Source organism: Fringilla coelebs, assembly GCF_963513975.1.
Source record: "Fringilla coelebs genome assembly, chromosome: 20".
NCBI lineage: Eukaryota > Metazoa > Chordata > Aves > Passeriformes > Fringillidae > Fringilla > Fringilla coelebs.
The window spans coordinates 7,851,558-7,870,621 of NC_140046.1; the positions used below are offsets into that span (position 1 = coordinate 7,851,558).

The 19,064-nt window shown below is 48.3% G+C and overlaps 1 protein-coding gene across 1 annotated transcript in view; it reads left to right on the forward strand.

Annotated features, from left to right (window-relative positions):
* The window catches only part of LOC311161478 (sphingosine-1-phosphate transporter SPNS2-like), a 135,481-nt gene that overhangs the window by 113,227 nt on the left and 3,190 nt on the right, over nucleotides 1-19,064 (forward strand). The window contains exons 11-12 of the mRNA XM_084219087.1: nucleotides 1,661-1,824; nucleotides 17,245-17,291. Of these exons, the coding sequence (XP_084075213.1) occupies nucleotides 1,661-1,824; nucleotides 17,245-17,287 (207 nt within the window). The 3' untranslated portion in view covers nucleotides 17,288-17,291. The remainder of the gene's footprint in view (nucleotides 1-1,660; nucleotides 1,825-17,244; nucleotides 17,292-19,064) is intronic.

Below are 19,064 nucleotides of genomic sequence, written 5' to 3' on the forward strand. Positions count from 1 at the left end.
TCATCCTTTCTAGGCAGGGAATGAAACAGAGAAATCAGGCTCAAACCTTTCAATTCTTTCTGTAGTTACACTCTTCCAGTGTTGATTCACTCCCCCTAATTTGAGGGGGCTCCATCCTGGAGGGCAGACCTCAGCTCCAGCATGTGCAGTAGTGTCACCTCCAGCACTGGGCTGGCAGCTCCTCCTTTCCATCCCCCCAGGAGCCAGGCTGGGCTGTGAGAGGGGCATCAACACACTGAGACCCCCAGTGCTGCAGAGCCTCCCTGCCAAAACACACCCAGTGCCCTGTTCTTGGGAGTCCCCATGGGCATCATCCTTCTGGGACCTTCTGTTGTGCTTGGCTCTGCTGAGGCATCTCCTCACACACATTTAGGTGACATTCCAGGTCACTGCAGAGTGTGAGCTGGGAATTTCTCCTGCACGTGACAGTTCTTCTTTTCACTGTCAAGATTTAAGCCTTGAATGTCAGAATTTACTTGTAGGTTGTGTTTGACTCCAACTTTTCCATTACCAGTGATGTGGCAGTTTTGAAGTTGCTGCACAAGCTTTGACTATTTCTGGAGCTGATTTGTGTGTGTGCACAGCAGCAGGATTTTTTGTTCCAAATTCCCTGCAGTCTTTTGGTATAAATTAGTGTTCTCCCCCAACAAAAGGTCATGGATAAAAACAGAGCTGGACATTTAAATACCCAATGGCTTGAGACCCACCCCAACTGCTGCTACCTCTCTGTTGGATTTATGGAGAGTAAAATTGTTTGCTGGGCAGTAAATATTAAAATGTGGAAGTTTAAACTACAGACATGCTTTACATTTTAGTGAGTTCTAGCAAAAGCTTTTCATAACAAACTAAATAGTGCTGCTGCATATCTCTGCTCCTTTGTGTAGGTGTAAATAATTTGTGTTTGCTTTCATGTAATGATGCTTTTTGGTTGTCAGGAGGTGCAGATTGCCTTGATCCATTAATTTGGTGGTGTGCAGTGCCAGCACAGCCCCATGTCTGAGCCTGGGACAAAGCCATGTCTTGCACACAATTACACTTCAAGCTTGGGAGGCTGGAAGAAGGAATGAGCCTCATATACCTCAGACATGGGCATAAAACCCCCAGGTTCAAATTGTATTTCTCCAAATCAGATGGGATCTCTGTTTTTTTTTTTGGTCTTTGGAAAACATTTCCCCCCTTCCCACTCAGTACACAGAAATGGAATTTAATACCTCCCTTTGCTGAAAGGTAGATCAGGTGTGGGAGTGAGCAGGACTGACAGGAATTGCAGAAGATTGATGACTGCCTCACCCCCTGAGCAGCACCAGCATGGCCCTGCTGGCTCCCCAGGGTGTTTGGGCAGTGCAGCAAGGTCAGACACCCACAGATGCTGTCCCTGACACAGCCTGGGAGAACATGATGGGCTGTGGGAATAATATTAGATCAGGGCAGAAGAGTGACAGCCAGAGGAGAACCCTGCCAAGCCTCAGAGCATAAATTGCCCAGGCTCCTGTGTGGAAGGCTGAAGGGTGTGAGGGACATTCAGCTTGTACTGAACACACTGTTCCATTTTAAACCTCACACATGTTTGGTGGGTGGTTGTTTCAGGAATCCTGTTCCCTTCTTATCATGGTGTCTATTTTTCATGTGAGTGATTCATTTTTTTTCCTCTCTCTCGTAGATCTCCGACCTGATACGACAAAGCACAAAGGAGTCCCCAGTGTGGGAGTTCCTCAGCCTGGGTTATGCTCTCATGCTCTGCCCCTTCGTGGTTGTCCTGGGAGGGATGTTCTTCCTGGCCACAGCCCTCTTCTTCCTCAGTGACCGAGCCAAAGCTGAGCAACAGTGAGTAGCCTGGCAATTGCGAACGGGGAGGCACCACAGCCTGTTTGCTCTCTTGAACCTTATGCTTGTACTCTTCCCCTGGCTTTGGCCCTTCCAGGTAAAGGATGTTGGGTTGTGTGTTCAGAACCTGGGCTCAGCAGAGTGCATGAGGCTGCACGAAGCACAGGGGCTTGGGTCATGCTGGCTGGGCATCCTTTACACGCTTCTGCTCTGGTGGATCTCAGTTGTTGTCCACATGGCTCAGAGGGGAGCACAGGCCCCTCACACCCTTGCCTGAGCATGTCACAGCCCAGGCTGTCCATGGTGAGGGGCTGCTGTGTGCTGGAACTGGTGGAGTGTGAAGTCAGGAGCAGGAGGTGCTCCCCAGAGCTTGGTGGTCAAGGCTGCACCCACCTACCTCCATCCCCAGAGCCCCACTGACCACTTCTGGCAGTCAAGAACATGAGGCAAGGAAGCAGCAAGCTGTGTGTGGGGACATGTGCACTCAAGGGTTGCTATGATAAAGAGTCTTTCCCAGTCCCTTCTTGCAGCTTCATGAAAAAAAAGCTACTGTTTTTCAGTAAAGAAACCGATTCGGATCATCTCACGGTTGGCAACTACAGTAATTCAGAAGACGCTTCCACATGACATACAAACTTCTGGGGTTAGTCTCTTTCTCATCATTGTTGAAAAATAAGAGTTACTGTGTGTAATGTCATGCTGAATATGTGGGTAGGTGACTAGTCTGGTGTTGGCTGTAGGTTGCCTTTGCTTTTTCCCCCGCTGGAGAATGGAAGCCTTGATTTACCTTAAGGAGAAGGGCCCTGGAATATCACTCCAGGTGTAGTAGAGGCAGAAGGAAAATGAGGTGCTTGGAGTTGACATAAGTGTGGGAACAGTTTGGGTGATACTTTCTGGCTCACGCTGTCTTTATCAGATGGATGAAAGAGATTTGGAAGCAGTGCCACAGATGGTGCTGTGGCCCTGCAAGTGCAGTTCCGCCCTCCTTTTACTAACATACATAAATACCAAAGAAAAGAGAAGTTCATTTATAATGAGATGTTTAAATATCGTGGAAAAACAAGACCTCATGTCATAAGGATGGGAAGTCCTATAGAGCTGAACAGTGGCTTTGGGGACATCACATCCTGATTTTGCCAGGATGTGTGTGCCTGGTTTGTTATCTGCATAGAAGGGTCTCAAATGGCAGGAAGGGGAGTTGGAGATTAGGTGCTAGGAAGGACTTCCTAAGGGAAAAAAGAAGTGAATCCTACAGCAGATTATTTGGGTAAGATGTGAAAGCTGTCACTTGGAGACCTCAAGGAAGAGGGTTTGGTTCACTCAGGAGACACCACAGGTCACAGGCTGCTCACTAGCTGGCTCTATGTGTCTTACACAGTTGTTCTGCCAAAGCCCCAGCTTTCACAGCAGTCTTAATGTGGGAAGGAGATCACATCCACACCTCTAATCGTTCCTGCACAAACGGGATTATTCCTCCCTTGCTGTCTGCCCTTAGCAGCTTTGGTTGTACTCTGTCCACGTCCAGAGCAACCAGCCTCCCAAAGAGCCACTGCTCCATTCTTAGAAGAAAAAAAATTCAGGTTTCAAATCTGGTTTTGTTTCTCTTTCAGCATCATTCCCTTTCCTGACTCACATTTGTTCATGAATTTTTTATTAGTCAGTCACAGATATTTTGTGTTGCAAACCGAGGAGAACAAGGGCCATAAATAATGGTTAACAGAATAACTTCTCTCAAGTGACTCCTAGGAAGGGTGCTCTTTCTGGGGTGTGCCCACTCCTATGGTAAAAATACACTGTGGCATCCTGCAGTGAGATTCCTGGAGTGCAGCTTCACTCAAGTTAGAGAAGTGAGAGTGAAGTAAGAGAGAAGTAAGGCTGGAGACCCTTGTGCAGCAGGGTCTCTGCTGTCAGCCAGGTCCCACCTGCCCCCTCCAGCAGCTTCAGTGGCTCCTCTGAATTTATGGGGCAGGATTTATTTGTTAGCATCTCCCTGCTTGCCTGTGAAAGGAAAGGTAACAGCATTTTGCTATTAGTGGATAAAAACCCCAGATCCACCATCCAGCTCCCACCTGTCAGTCCATCTGCACTTGGCATCACCCACCTTTGGCAGGGGCTGCTTTCTGCCCAGCCAGTCCTCCCTTCCATCCCACCTATTACCTGCTGGGTACAGAGGAATTTCTATTTCAGGATGCCTTGTTTTCCCTGTGCAGTCAGTCCTGCTGCTCAGACAACAGGAGCTGGAAACTGCCTTTGCCAAAAGAAATCAATTAACCTGCGGGAGCAGCGAGCGCCGGTGTCACACGCCAGAGATTAAAGCCATCCATCACTGCCAGGGCCAGGGCACAGGGCAGTGTCACCACCCCTCCAGTGACCCAGCAAGGAAGCAGAGAAGTGGAACACTGCTCTCACAGCCTATGGAAACTGAGCTGTCCCTGCTTTAGCTGCCACACTCCTGTGAAATGTCGCTCAGGGATTTATTGTTGGGATTTCTGAGTTTGTTTGTTTCTTTGTGTAACCGTCTCTGGGCATTTGCTTAGAAATAATTTCTTCTTCCAGGCAGGGCAGATACCAGGATAGCAACTCTTTCCTGTAAAGCTTCCTCCAGTTTCCACCACGCTTCCTTTCAAAAAAAGAATTTCCAGGCTTTCACACTACTTTTATCATTGCCCCAATTCCTGGCATATTTTGTATTTTTTTAGCACAGGAATTCCAGTCAACAAGGCTGCTCACAAAACACAAATGAAAAAAAAAATCTTTCCATAGAAATTCTTTTTTTAAAACAAAATTCTTTTATGACCATTTTCATGCTGCTTCAGAAGTCTGACATCTTAAAGAGGCTTTTAGAAAATGTAGTACTAGCAGAGAACAGGACAGCCCATCACTCTGTGCTAATAATCCAATCGTTCTGGGGGCTAGTTCCATAACACAAATTTAATCCCACCATTCCAAAGTGATAAGAGAGAGAAAACAGTTAAGGATGGGTTCTGTAAGAGGTCTTAGGCACTAGCAATGATAAATACTTCAATTGTTTTTTAAACCACTCAACTACAATTCCTTCTGTGATATCACTTGACTGTGTTGTTGTTTCTTTCCTGCTCTGCACCTCTGCAGAAGAGATTTAAAGCAGTTGTATTTTATTTCCAAGCATCAGCACTCTGAACTGTTATTCTCTTACCTGCTTGAGGGATATTGGTGTGACCCAAGCTAGATTTTAGACTCTCTGGAAGACAATACAGTCTTGCCATGGCAGAGCCCTCTGGAGTGGATCAGAAATCTGGTAATTGCACTTTAATCCTCAAGCTCCATCCCAGGTACCTGTGCAGCCCTGCCAAGGAGCCATTTCCAAGGCTGGGAGCAGTCCAGGTTCTTCACTCCATGGCAGTAAAAGCCCAGCACTGCTGAGAGTTGTGTCTGTGGTTTGTGTCCATCCCTTCCTCACTCACAGTGTGGAGCACTGGGACAAACAAAGCTTCACCCTGGAGGGCTGCAGAAGAAAAGCCCACATTGGGTACTTGATAGAAGCTCCATCAAAAATTAGGAAATTATGGTTTTTTTTATGGAAAGGGATTTTAAAAATTCAAAAAAAATTATGAAAAGGGATTCAAAAAGGAATAAAATCCTTCTCCCAAGCTGTGACAACTTTTGGGTACCAGGGACATAAATCACCATAATTAGTGTGTATCAGGGTCCTTTCCTGGGCAGTGAGTGCAGTGATCCTGCAGCCCTGTCCCCAGCCATGGCCACTCCCAGCTGCTGCTGAGGGAAGACCAAATTCATCTGGATTCTTCCTGAAAAATCACCCTGTGCAGGTGTGGGATGCTCTACTCCTCAAAGGATTTTGTTGTTTTAACTTGTTTGTTTGTTGGGTTTTTTTTCACTTAATCCCTAGTTTTACCTGGAAACATTAGATTATCTGGTTTTTTCCAGAGGTATGAAAAGATGCTTAGGATGGGTGTCCAAGTTTTATACTGGCTCAGTCCCTCTCTGCATGATAGAGGCTGATATTTTTGCCAAGGACACAGCAATGCAGATCAGGCAGCAGGATGCAACTGCAGAGTGGATTCCTGGTGCAGCCAGAGCAGGAATAAACAGCTGCACTGATGCAGCATTGAGAACAAAAGAATTCAAGTCTTTAACCAGTGACCACTCAGCACTTGAGAGCCTGCAAGCCTGAATCGTTCACCCCTTGGTTTGCATCATAAGAATCAGGTTATTTAAACAACTCAAGCAGGTAATTCTTTTCTCCTAAAATGAAAATTAAACATTTAATAAGAAAAAAAAATTTACTCTTAACATCTTTGGTCTGATGTGGGAGCTCTTGCTGAGTAGAAGTGGTGGTGGACATTTCATTTTAAAAGTGGTGTGTACAAACACTAGGAAAAAAATCCTCTTTACAGTGGAGATAGCAAAATCCACAAAAAGAGCCATCCCTAGTCCAGACACTTCTGCTGTCTTAAACATGGCACATCTTCAAATTGCATTACAGGAAAAATGAGAATAATCCATTTTCAGGCTCTTTCTTCTGCCTCCTATCAGGCTTATTTTTAGCCTTTTGCAGAACTGGATATAAAATTATCTCCCAGTTCTCCTATTGCAGCAATTTGAAAGTGTCTGACCTTATTTTTGCTTTGCAGATTCTATTATGTGGGACAGGGGAAGGACTCACAGAGTTGTCAAACCTCCCTTTCTCTCATTTTTCTGTGGCAGCAGCTGGAGACAGAAAGGACCCACCAGGTGACCTGATGTTGCTGCCATTAACCATTTCCCAGGTATTGAAGTGGCAGCTGACTGGTGCTGAGTGTGCTCCATTCTGGTAGTTTGCATTGCCACAAAGAACATTCCTTCTCTGAAATTGCTGGAGCTGTATCACAGAGGGTTTTAAGATGCTGGACACTCATTTTTAGAGAGATGTGTCAGTGCTGCATTGAGGCAAAGTTTGGATTTGAGGATTTCAGGAGCTGCAAGTGGATTTTAACAACTCCCAAAAAGGGATTTTTGAGAACAGTTTGCTCACTGCTGATACTCAGCTGCTTATGGGGAGGAATATCATTGCTTCATTTGTTTTGACTTTACAAAAGAAGAACAATTAAACATTTCCTACAGTGTTAGAAACTCACAATGCTTTTTTAGCCCAAATAAGATATAGCTGGCCTTTGAAGGCACATGAATTTACAGCAAGAAGCCTGGATTAAATGCAGAGGATCTGTGGTGATGGAAGGAGAGAGGCAAGGAGTGAGTTTTGAGTATCTGACAGTGGCATGATAAAAACTCACAGACTGCAGATGGAACAAGATTAGACTGTTAGAAGGTTTGTAAGGAATCTGTGGTAAGAATACAAAGGGGAGAGGTGGTGAAAATGCAAGTGGTTTTATTATTAGTTGGAAAACCTCCTTGTAGAGCTGTTGGTTTCTCACCTGTTTACTGGCCATGTTTGTAACTCCATAAACAGTTAGCAAAACCAAGAATGTAATAACTTGAATCTTGAATTTTAAATGCTGCTGCAGTTGGGAGCTGCTGGTGTCATGCAGATGGAAAATAGTCTCATACAGAACAATTGCTGATTTGTTGTGCCACTTCAGCCAACCTGTGGATTTCCTGCAGGTCATGCAGGGAGGTGGCAAAGGTCAGTGTGGTTTCTCACAGGCAGTTGGAGCTCAGCTGTGGTCCTTACAGGGTGTTTGAAATGCTCTGTCAGAGTTCAGTGTTGGCAGCAGGAGCTTTGCTTCAGCCCAGGCGGAAGGATGGGGGCAGCTGGTGCTGGCACAGCTCTGGGAACTCCTCATCTGTGGAAGGGGCTGTGGGCAGAGCTCCAAACCCACCCATTCCCCACCAGACTGACCTTCACCTCCCCAGGTTCATCCCCTGTGCCACAGAAAGGGAACAACATTCCTACACTATTCCTAGCGACGTAGCTCTCCCAAGCAAGAATGGAACTTCTCCACGTGCCTTATGCTGTAGGAAAGCCAAAGCTCACTCTTCCAAGAGCTCCAGATCAGGAACTATGTGGGAGTCCTCCTGCTGTCTTGGCTACTGGCTCTCTGTTGTGAGCCCCAAGAAGTCAGAGGTTGTGCCTAGAGTGCTCACCAGCTGTAAAACAGGATTGGAGGCACCTTCCCACAGTGTGCAAGGGGCACTGAAATCATATGCTACCAATGGACCCAGCATGTCAATTGGCACTGGCAGGGCAAGGGAGAATTCTTGGCATAGAGGGACTTTGCCATGCAGGAGGAGATTTTAAATTCTCACTGAGACAGATCCTTTGCTAAGGCTGCCCTGGCACAGAGACAAAATCTGATCAGATTCCACACAGGTGACTGGAGCACTGAGCAGAAGGCAGCAGCCTTCCAAGCAAGAAACAATCTCTGACACAAGGAAATGGAAGAAATCATGAAAAATTCAGCCATGCTGTTTCCTGATGTCAGAGCATTTTGCAAAGGCATTGTCTTTTATGAGCAGCAATGACCTGTCCTGGTGCAGCAGTCTGCAAGGCAGATACTGTCCCTGTGGCTGTGTTAGACTTGTGGCTGGGTCCTTGACCTGGGCCAGGCTTTAACCCCTCACAACCACTCCCTCCCTGCCCCACCAGGGCACTGGGGAGAATTGGAAGAGTAAGAGCTGAAAAACCTGGGGGTTGAGTACAGACAGGAAAAGCAAAAGCTGCACCACAAGCAAAGCAAAAGAAACCACAGAATTCACTCCCCACTTGCCATGGCAGGTGGGTGTTCAGCCATCCCCCAGGAGAGCAGGGCCCCTTTGCACACAAGTTACATGAAGGACAAACACCTTCACTCTGAACATGCTCCCTTCTTCCATCTCCCCCCACTTTATATACTGAGCACAGTGTCAGAGGGTGGGGAAGATCAGTTTGAGTCTCCTGTCCTGGCTCTGTCTCCTCCCATGGACACACAATTCCTCAGCAGCATGGCAGGACAAGGAGCAGAAAAGGCCTTGGCTCCATGCAAGCCCTGTCCAGGAATAACAAAAACATCTCTTTATTATCCCCCATGTTCAACACAAATCCAAAACACAACCCCACTCCAGACACTGGGAGGAAAATTCAATTAAATCTACTCCAGCCAAACCCAGCACAGGCTGAGTGACATCTTTTAGAGAAACAAGGACAAACTGTTGGAGTATTACCTCCACTGCTCCAGTAAGGAGTGTCTTAAGTGCTCTGGCTTGGTGATTCCCAAAGTTTCTGCCAGACCACTGCAAGCTACATGGGGATTGTCAGGACTGTAACAGTGGAGTGAAATGGATGGATGTTTCCTTGAGGCCTCCAGGCCATGTTGGACAGGGCTTGGAGCAGCCTGACCAACTGGAAAAGGGGTTGGAATGAGATGATCTTCAAGGTCCCTTTCACCCCAACCCCTTCCATGGTTCTGTTACTTCCCACACCTGGTAGCTCAGAGGTTGGTGAAAAGAGCTGTAACATGAGGCAATTATTTTGGAGGATAAGTATGTTTTTAATCAAGTGCCATCAGGAAGTTCTACAGGATTTTCTATTTTAAGATTTAATTCGTTCTTATCTGCTTTTTATGTCATGTTTTCTCCCCCTTGCCATCCAATCATTCAATCAAAAGTGAGGCACTCCACTGCCTCTTTTCTCCATTATTTCAGAGGACATAATTGTATGTTGTTACACACATCTTCCGTGGCACTAAAACCCTCCACCTCAGTACTGAGCCCATCAATATCTGGCAGAATTATCCTTACAGGGACAGACTCAGGCACAAAGCTGCAAGACCCACATCTTCACAGACTTCAGGGGCCTGTGGCAGAGTATCCCCACAGACTGGTGACCTCTGGAGCTCGTTTCCGTCCAGGTCCTTGGGATCCTGATTGATGCTGTTAACTGCTCATCTTCACATCTGTTCTGCTGCCTGGGAAAATAGCAGGAAAGGTTATTGATTTTTCCTTTATGCCACTTCTCTCCTCAGTAAAGATGTGTGAAAGAGGAAAAAGTGAAGCTGACCCATGTTTCTGCCTCTGGAGAAAAATCTGCACCTGGATTAAATGAACAGATGGAAAATACTGACAGTCTGTGCAGCTTTAGGGGCTGAACCAAATAGAGGGGAAAACATATTTGCTGTACATGATTATCACATTTTGTTTACTAAACCCACTGACATGCAGGAAGAAAAGGGGATTTGAGCCAATTCATTTCTTCAGTGCAGCTGGAGGAGCCCCTGTGCCCAGCAGAGAGCTGTCACCCTGCAATGACAGAGCAGTGACAGAGGGAAGGGCAGCTGTGCAGGAGGGCTGGGCACAGCCAGCCCCTGTTTGAGACTTGGGATGGAGAGCACAGAGCCCCTGGCTGGAATGAGGGCACGGGCAGGCAGCAGCCACAGTGAGCACTGTTCCTGCTCCAAAGCAAACTCCTCCTGTGCCAGGTTATTGGCTGAATTTTGTTAGAGTTCTCTTAGCATCCTTTTCCTCCAGCAAACTGACCTCAGCTCCATCAACAGCCCGTTCCTGCAGGCTGGATAACCTGTCAGATGCATCAGGAAGTTCAGAGCTTGGACTATTTTTAACAGTGCCATCCTGTCCTTGTGCCACTCACTGGGAGCTCTGGGCTGATGGATCACTGTTGCTCTCCTTCCCTTTCAGTCACTGTTTCCAGCTGCAGCCTGCTTGGAGCCTGAAGTTCTGCAGGAATTCATGTTGTCAATCACATCTTGTCCCAGAATTCCTGACTTCACCATCAAAACAGCTTGAGGTCAGTCAGAGCAGGAGCTGCTCTCTGGGAGCAATCCTTGATTCTGCTGTTCTTGCTGAAGGGACCAGGTCAGAGTGAGGGTTAATGTTCTGCAGCCTGTTTTGGGGAGGACTTGGAGGCTGTGGCAGCTTGTTCAGCATCCCAGGAGAGCTGCTGTGAGGCAGGGAACCAAAGCCATCTCCTTCCAGCTGCAGGTGAAAATGGGAACTATGCTTAGCTACTGCAGGGCAGAAATGGCTAACCCAGCTACCTGCTGCACTGTTAGCAAAAACTGTCTAGTGAAGGGCAGAGAAGGTGCACACTGGAACTGGAGTGTCCAGCCTGCTGGCTTTGCTCCTCCTAAAGTGTCTGGTGAAAAGGTGGTGCAGGACTGGCACCAGTGTTTGCACCCAGGGTGTGGCAGAGTCCGGCTGAGAGATCTCTGGTTTGTTTTGGCTTCTGCAGTGAGCAAAACAGTGGAAAGAACAGCTGTGGCTTTGATATGTTACAGGGGCTGCTCCAGCTCTCCCACTCCATAACTCTTTCAGGAGTTATCTGCAGGAATTAGTGATAACAGCAGCATCAGTGCCAGTCCCTTCAGCAGTGCAAACTGCTGAAATTCACTCCCACAGCAGGTGTGGAGCTACAAGTGACCATCCTTAGGCTCTGTTTTCCTTGTCTCAGGCAGCAACATCAGCTCTGAATGCTGCTGTTTCAGTAGCTGGAATTTCAGCCTGCTGCATCTGGCTGGGCTGCTCATCTTCCCTGAGGCACAGCTGGAGGGTGAGGTTGCTCTGATGCAAAAAACACCCTTTAACTGGCTGTATTTGAAAATAGATTTGTTTTTCGTAGACTAAGGCCATAAAGTCTCCTTACCTTTCAAGGATGTATGGCCATGAACATTTCATCACCTACAATTTCATGTTTTAATGTGTTTACAAGGCCTTTTGGAGATGTTTTTGACCTCCCAATGTCTGAGGAAGTTCAGACAGGAGGAATCTACTGGGGGCTGCCACTTGTGACTGGTGCCCCTGTGTCCCTTCCTAAAGCACTGCTTCAAACAGGCACTTGATGGGACATTGCAGTAGAAACACAGAATTCTCTCCACTGAAATTAAGGACAAGGATCCTTAATCACTGGCAGGAATTGCTGCTAAGTCCAGTGGTCCAGCTGCTCCTGTAGCCCCTGTACTTCTCTCTGCTGCATGAGGTCCAGCTCAACAACTCTATACTTAAAAACTCCTGCTCAATAACTCAAAAACTTCTTTATTTTCAGGCTAGAAGGACCCTACTGGAGCATTTTATTGTTGGTTGTAAAAATTAAGTGATGTTAAGTGCAGCAGGCTGTAAAAACCAGGACAACATTTCCTAATGTGCTTCTCAGATACAAAAGCCAGAGTCTGGCTTGTGTAGACAGCAAGAAAACTGGGCTTTGGGAAAGCTGCAGGATACTGAAACACAGGTGGTGTTCAGCTTAGGCATGAAACTTGACATGAACCAGGCTGGCAGCATTCCCTAAAGCTTTCTGCAAGCACAGCCTCTCTTGGAGCCTTGGGCACAGCAGTGCTCCACACACTGAGGTGTGTCCTCCTTCCTGGCATCCTGCTCCTGGCTGGAGCTCAGGGACAGAGGTGACACATCCCTGGAGCTCAGCAGGAGCTCAGTGGCACACACACATCCCACAGTGCTCCTCACAGCTGGAGCAGACAGGTGGGCAGGGCCATCTGGCTTCTCCCCTTGCTGCCCAGGGTGGAGCAGAAGGTTCTTGCTCTGGATGTAGGCAGCAGGAATCCTTTCAAATCCCTGGGAGTGCCCAGCAGTGCTGGCTGCACTACAACCTGTAATCTCCATTAGCCTGGGGACCAGCAAGGCTGGAAGGCACAGAGCATCTGGAGAATAATCCTGCCCAGTTCCTGAAACAGAGCATGGCTGACCTGTAAAAGATCCTGGCCAGTCATCTGTTATCTTAAATTGGCTGTCTTGTCCTCATGCAGGTCTCTAACCGGCCGAGGTGCAGTGAAATGAGATCCATTTTACATAGCATAAATATTTAACAGCTCTAGAGCATGTAGTTTAATATTAAACAGACAGTCTTATAAATACTTCAGAATTATAGATGCTGTCACAGTACATGGAAATTACTTGATAGGATCTAGGAGAAATATTTAGGTTTGACAGGAGAGGAAGTGATGGAGTTGGAGAGGATCAGCCACATTTTTAACTGCTAGAGGAGTCTCTAAAAAACAACCAAAAAAGTTGTACAGCTTCCGTTCTTGAAAGGCAATTTGGGTGAGTTTCCTCCTCCTCCAGAAATAACAGACTGGTTCCCACCCTACTCTCTTCGAGGAATGAAAACATTCACAATCTTAAAAAAACACTGCAGAGCAAACAGAACAATTTGAGAGCCAATGTTCAGTGATCCATTCAGTGTGGGATTATCATTATTAGAAAGGCAAGTGGTACTTAATGAGGGATTTAGATGCTCTTGAGCCTTGTTATTTTAAGCCCATGTACTACATTTTGCCACCCAAGAGAGTTTAAAATTTATTCTTTGTAGATTTGCTTTTTAAAAAGTAAACAAAATCCCACCTGACCCATAAACTGAGCCCCACTGTCACTGGTTGTGGCAGTGACCAGTGTCTGCAGCACAGGGCTTCAGTGGGACTGAGGAGGCACTGTCCCAAATTTGGGGACTATTTCAGTTCTCTGTCCTGTCCACCAGCTTCCTGTGTGATCCCTGAAAGTAATTTCTCTCCCCAGCAGGTTCAAAAGTCACGTGCAGTCTAATTTCCCATCAAATTTTTGAAAAGCATTTCAGGATTAGCCCCTCCAGGCCTCTGTTCCCATCTGTGAAACAGAGATAAAGCAGAACTTGAGAGAAATGTGTTAAAATAAAAGGGTGGTACATTTTATCCCATAGGAGGCTGAACTGTTAAACAAGCAGGAAAGTTGTGTCTACTTCCAGTTTTGTCAGCAATGCAGGTCCATGCTAAAATCATGGCAAAACTGACTTTATTTGTATAGATTCTGTGTCCTCTAAGAACGTGGAATGATGTGCCAAGGGATAGGACTTTCAAACATTGTGGCTCACTCAGACCTCTGGAGTTTCAGTTCTCTGATAGTTTTGTGACATTCCATAGCTTGCTTCCTACTTTTGAAGTTAGCTGTAGCATTCCCAGCTAGTTTTTTCTGATGTATTCTGCACAATTCCAATGTTCAGTACAAGGTGATTTCCAGTGCAGTGGGATTACCAAGAATGGGACTTGCATGAAGAAACTTGGGTCAGCTCTTCCATCAGAAATATTTCAGTTTATAGTCTGGAGAGGCAGAAAAAGCACAGAGGCTTCTGTGCACCTTGGAGACCTGTGGGGATGGCGTGAAATTAAGAGCTGTGGGCTGAGCTGGACCAATCCCTGATGCACAGATTTCTTGGAAGGTGCCCCCTGAGTACTGCCTAATTTTTATCCTGAAACATGTTTGAATCCATTTCAGTGAAAAACAGCATTCTGGGTCAGGTACAAAGTGGGGTGAAGAGCCACAACTAAGTTTTAATGTGTCCAAAGGAGAGTGATGTTTCCTGAGAATTTGTCACCTGGCAGGGCCTCGGGCAGTGGCAGCTCTGTGATGCTCCCTGTGCACTGGGTTTCACTGTGACAGCAGATTTACAAACCGCTGCTGGGGTGGCGTGGGTGGTTTGTGGTCCCTGGGGTCCCCCTAAGCTGTGTGTGTGCTGGTAGCAGCAGGCAGGCAAGGACACCCACAGGGCTTCTGAGGGTGCTGATTAGGTGAGGGTTAATTGGGGGTCCCAGCCCCGGGAGTGTAGCAGACACTGAGATGGCTGAGGCCCCGTGGAGGATGTAAGCCTGAGATAAGCATTTGCTGAGTCAGTATAGCTAAGCCTGGAGTCTTCACTTAGGTCCTCTGGCCCAGCTTATCTCTCTGTGACCCTATAGGCTATTCTCCCTAACCCTTACAACTGGTCAGTTTTCAATCCCCCCTAACCCTATATAAGCAGCCTCCCTGGCCCATTCTGGTAGAAGAGCCGCCATCGGAACCCTTCGCGAACTCCCTGCAAATAAACCATCGTGGAATCTCCGAGGCTGCCTTCTCATCTCTCTCTGTCTGCTCTGTGGATGCCATTGAGGCCGCATCTTAGCGAGCAAAGAGCTGAAATTATAAAAGAGCTGAAAATCACTAAGAGCTGATAATCACTGAGAGCTGATAATCACTGAGCTCGCTAAGGTATCAGGCTCAGGGCACTTAGGGCTGGGACACTCGGCCTGCTGAAGGCTGAGCTGCCCAGCCCGAGACTGCTCGCCTGAGGAACCCTGGACCCGTCTCGCTATCCGGCAAGAAGAGGCCCAGTGGCGGCACACACAGGAGCAGCATGGCTTCTGAGGGAGAAAGGAGAAGGGGAAGGGAGGAGGAGCGAGGGGCCAAGAGAGGATCTGGTCTCCCCCGCACAGCTTAACAGGGAGATTCAAAGTGGGCGCGGAATAAGATTTGGGCCTATGGGATTACAGACACATGATACTTCAGGGGAGGATCACAGGCTTGGAATAAACCCTACATTTTCAGGGGTGAGACAGAGCAAACCATTTAACTAAAATGTAACACCACACTGGGGCAGTTTGGTTCTTGCTTTGAAAGACAGGCGTCTGCTAAGGAAAGCAGGAGCCTCCCTTGGAACGAAAAATGTAACCCCCTTCCCTCCGAATTATTATAATATTGCAATTAAGGGTGTTTCAGGCAAAGACACGGGGAACAGCAGTTCTTTTACCGCAATCTGTGTGTATAACAAACAAACAAACAGCAGCAGCGGCGCAGGCCCAGCCCGGCCTTGTCCCGCGGCGCGGAGCAGGGCCCTTCCCCGGCTGCAGTTCCGGGCACGGCCGCCAGGGGCGCTGCGGGCTCCGGGCGGGCAGGGCAGGGCAGGGCGGGCACTCCCACCGCCGGCAGGGGGCGCTGTGGCGCGGGCCGGCCTCATCTCCCTCACGGCGACAATGGCGGCTCGGCCGGTGGGACGGGGTGGAGGAGGGACTTCTTTATGAACCCTGGGGGGCAGCCGAGCCTGGTACCCCCTCAGAATAGCACAAGGAGATGTAGCAGGAACCTCGGAGCAGCAAGGTGGAAAGGCAGGGAGGAGCAATATCCCAGGGTGGTAGATGAGATGTTTCAGAAATTCTGCAGCTGTAACTGCCTGCTGTCTGGGCAGGCCAGGAGTGTGGGCTACAGTGTTCAAAAAACCCTGGCAGCAGCAGCCCAGCTCCCTAACAGAGCCAGAAGAAGCTCCCTAGGTGAGGGAAGGAGCTCAGGGCTGCCGGGGTCTCCCTGAGGCACCCCAGCAGAGGGTGAAGGGTCTTTTGGTCCTTCGGTGTTCATAAGTGCCAGTTCCGTGGCTGCTCTCACAAGCAGAGCTTCACCCAGGGCAGAGGAAGCGGGACCAGGCTGGGCTCCAGCTGTGGCAGCAAATTCCCTCCGTCAAGCAGCAGCTTGACCCTCCTCCTCCTCTTCTGAAGAGCCAGCAGCTGCCCCAGCTCCTTTTTTTTTTTTACCCAGCCCAATTCTCTCGTTATCTCTGCCTTTCCCAGAGAAAAACCCAGGTAAAAAGAGAGAGCGGCCAGCTGGACCCTTCCCCTGTGCTGTGGCCACTTCTTTTGCCTCTCTTAAGTACCTGGTTGTTATTATCTCCTAGCAACACATATAGCAGAAAATTTTTTAGAGAAATAAACAAAAAGAAAAGTCCTAAACCCCAACACCGGCACAGCTGACCTCCACTGGTAGATGGAGACTCTCCCTTTGTAACTCAGATTTATTTATGCTGCTGGTGCCCAAGTGCAGCCAGAGAGCCCTTGGGTAAAGCACTCACGCAGCCTCGTCAGGGCAGGTCTGTGGGTGTGCTGGGGGTTTCCCAGTGCTGTAAGAATCCAGGTGTTCCCACTGAGGACAAAGCTCTCAGAGTGTGAGGATGTCACTTCTGACAGTTCACAGGGGGCCCTGCTCTGTGTGTCACTGTCAAAGGCACTCGCTCCTGTCCCTGAGTAACAAGAACAGCATGGGAGGAGACAGCAGAGGAGCTGCTGCTGAGGAAGGTTGAATTTTGCAGGGCATCTACTGCAAGGACAAGCAGCAGGAGCAAGGGCTGGCCTTGGCAGGACTGTTGCTGCTGTCTCTGGGTCCCTCAGCGCAGACAGGAACTATCCCTTCACTGCCCTCCTCCCAGGAGCTGCAGGACAGCTCCTGCCTGGTGACACAGCAGTCCCTGCCACACACTGCCCATCACCCAGGAGCAGGTGCCTGGAACAGCAGCAGGTCTTCAAGAGCTGCAAACTGAAAGACAACTCACCTTTCCTTAATTTTTATCAGTGATGACTGTTTATATTTGTACTGTCAGGCTGAAGGACACCAACAGCCACTGTACAGTCTTGTTCTGGCTTAGGGAAATAGTAGCTACCTGGATGCCTTTGGGACCTTCCCAAATCCTTGTCAATTAGTGCCAGCAGTGTTATTTGGCATGTTCCAGCCATTGTCAGCATTGCTGTCAGGCACCCCCGTGTGACAAGGTTTCAGCTTTATACCATTGTGCAGGACAGTTTTTAATGTCCCCCTTCTTTAGACACTGTTAAGCAACCAAAACCTGGATTTGCCAGGCTGGTATGTTATTAGGAATCCATTTCTTTGCTAATTGCAGCTCTCACACGACACTTGTTTTCTCTCCACCAGGGTGAATCAGCTTGTGATGCCACCAGCCTCTGTGAAAGTCTGAGACGGTGAGTGACCCAAACCAGCTGCAGGTTTCAAGCTACAGCTCTGCTCCAAACCCCTGGGAGCCCATTTCTTTCCTTATCAATTGCAGAGAAGTCTCCTTAGCCAGCTCTGGTTTGCACCTTTGCCACCCTCAGCCCAAAGCAGAGCAAATCAAGAACAGGGAGACCAGGGGTCAACTCAAGTGTCCTTTGTGGTATTGGGTTGCTTCCAGAACCTTCTTTGAGCAGAAAAGCCCATGCTACCCGTGTCCCTTGACCAGTGTGACTGTCCTAGGCCAGAACTGAAAACCTTTTGGTGTTCACAAAACCTCCTGCTGCCCTGCTCAGGGTCAAACATGGGCTGCTACCAAACCACCATTTCTGGCATAGTCCAGATTTTCTGCAGAAAGTTTCCTGGCAGCACCTGACCCTGTGCCCTCTGCAACCCTTGATCCAGGGCGACACCTCTGAGCCAGAGGGACCAGGGACTGTCCCCTTCCTGCTGCCCACCCTGTCCCTTGTGTTCATGCAGCCCTTATCACTCCCCCACAGCCACAGCCCTGCTGCTGCTTGGGGCTGCCACAAGTGATAAACATTTCCCAGCATTTCACTGCAGCCAAAATTAATTAAAGCAAGTTTTTGAAGAGGAGATTTCTTTCCCATAAATTAAATGCATTGAAAGACTAATCAGAAAATCAGAACTCAATAAGACACTTCAGAATGGCCTTTTGAGGGAAAAGATTTAATGCAATCTCTAGCACAGCAGATGTGTTATTTCCACAGAGGGGAGTGGATTCGGGCATGGGGCTGCCTGGAGTTTGCAGGCTCTGGGCTGGGTGTGTATTCACACAGTATTATTTAGCAGTAGCTTTTAGATGAAGCTGGAGAGTTTTTTAAAAAATGACATCAACAAATCTGGGAGGAAATCCTTGGTGCTGTTACTGAAACTTGCCTTATAAACCAGTGACTTACAAACCACACTACCTGTGTCCTGGGCACACCAAGGTTTTTCACTGCCCTTCTCTCTTTTTTGGTTGAGTTTTATACAGCTTGAAAGAAAGCAGGCCACCATCATAGAGGAATTTTTCTGTAATGCAGCAGCCACCAATTTTTAAGGTCAGGGGCAATTTCCTGCATAACATGGAGCACAGGCCCTCTCACAGGAAATCCTGCAGTGAGAGAACTGGTTATCCTTGCCCCATTATCTAGGACAGCAGTTGGCTGCTAGAGAGGCCACCGCAGTGGTACCTCAGCAGTGAGGAGAGGTGCTGACATGCACCCTGAAGCCAGCATGGGCCACAGGCAGTGCCTGCTCTGCTGTGCCAGCAGCACACTGAGCTGGGCTCTGCTGGGCTGGCACCTGAGCTGGGCTCTCCAGGGGACAGCTGTTTTTAAAATGACAATTTAAGGCCCAAGGCAGTCCCTCTTTAGTACACTGAGGGGGTCAGAGACAGTCTGCAAGAATGGAGCCTGTCCTGTGCTGAGCTGCCTCAGCCCACAGCAGGAGCAGTTGTGCCTCCACAGCTGCCAGTCACCTCCTGGAGCAGGCTGGGCCAGGATCACAGTGCCTCTGTTCCCACTCCAAACAGCTTCAGCACATCCTGAAGTGCTGCCTCCACCATGGGCAGGCTTTGCCAACCCCCTGCTTGCACACACACCAGGGGTCTCTGTCATGGTTTGACAGAGTGCAGTGCCAGTGTCCCAATGAAAATATATTCTCCTTAATGTCTGCTGTGAGATGTGACCAGAAATAGAGCAAAGCAGGCTCCAGCTTAGGAATAAAGGAAAGAACTTTAT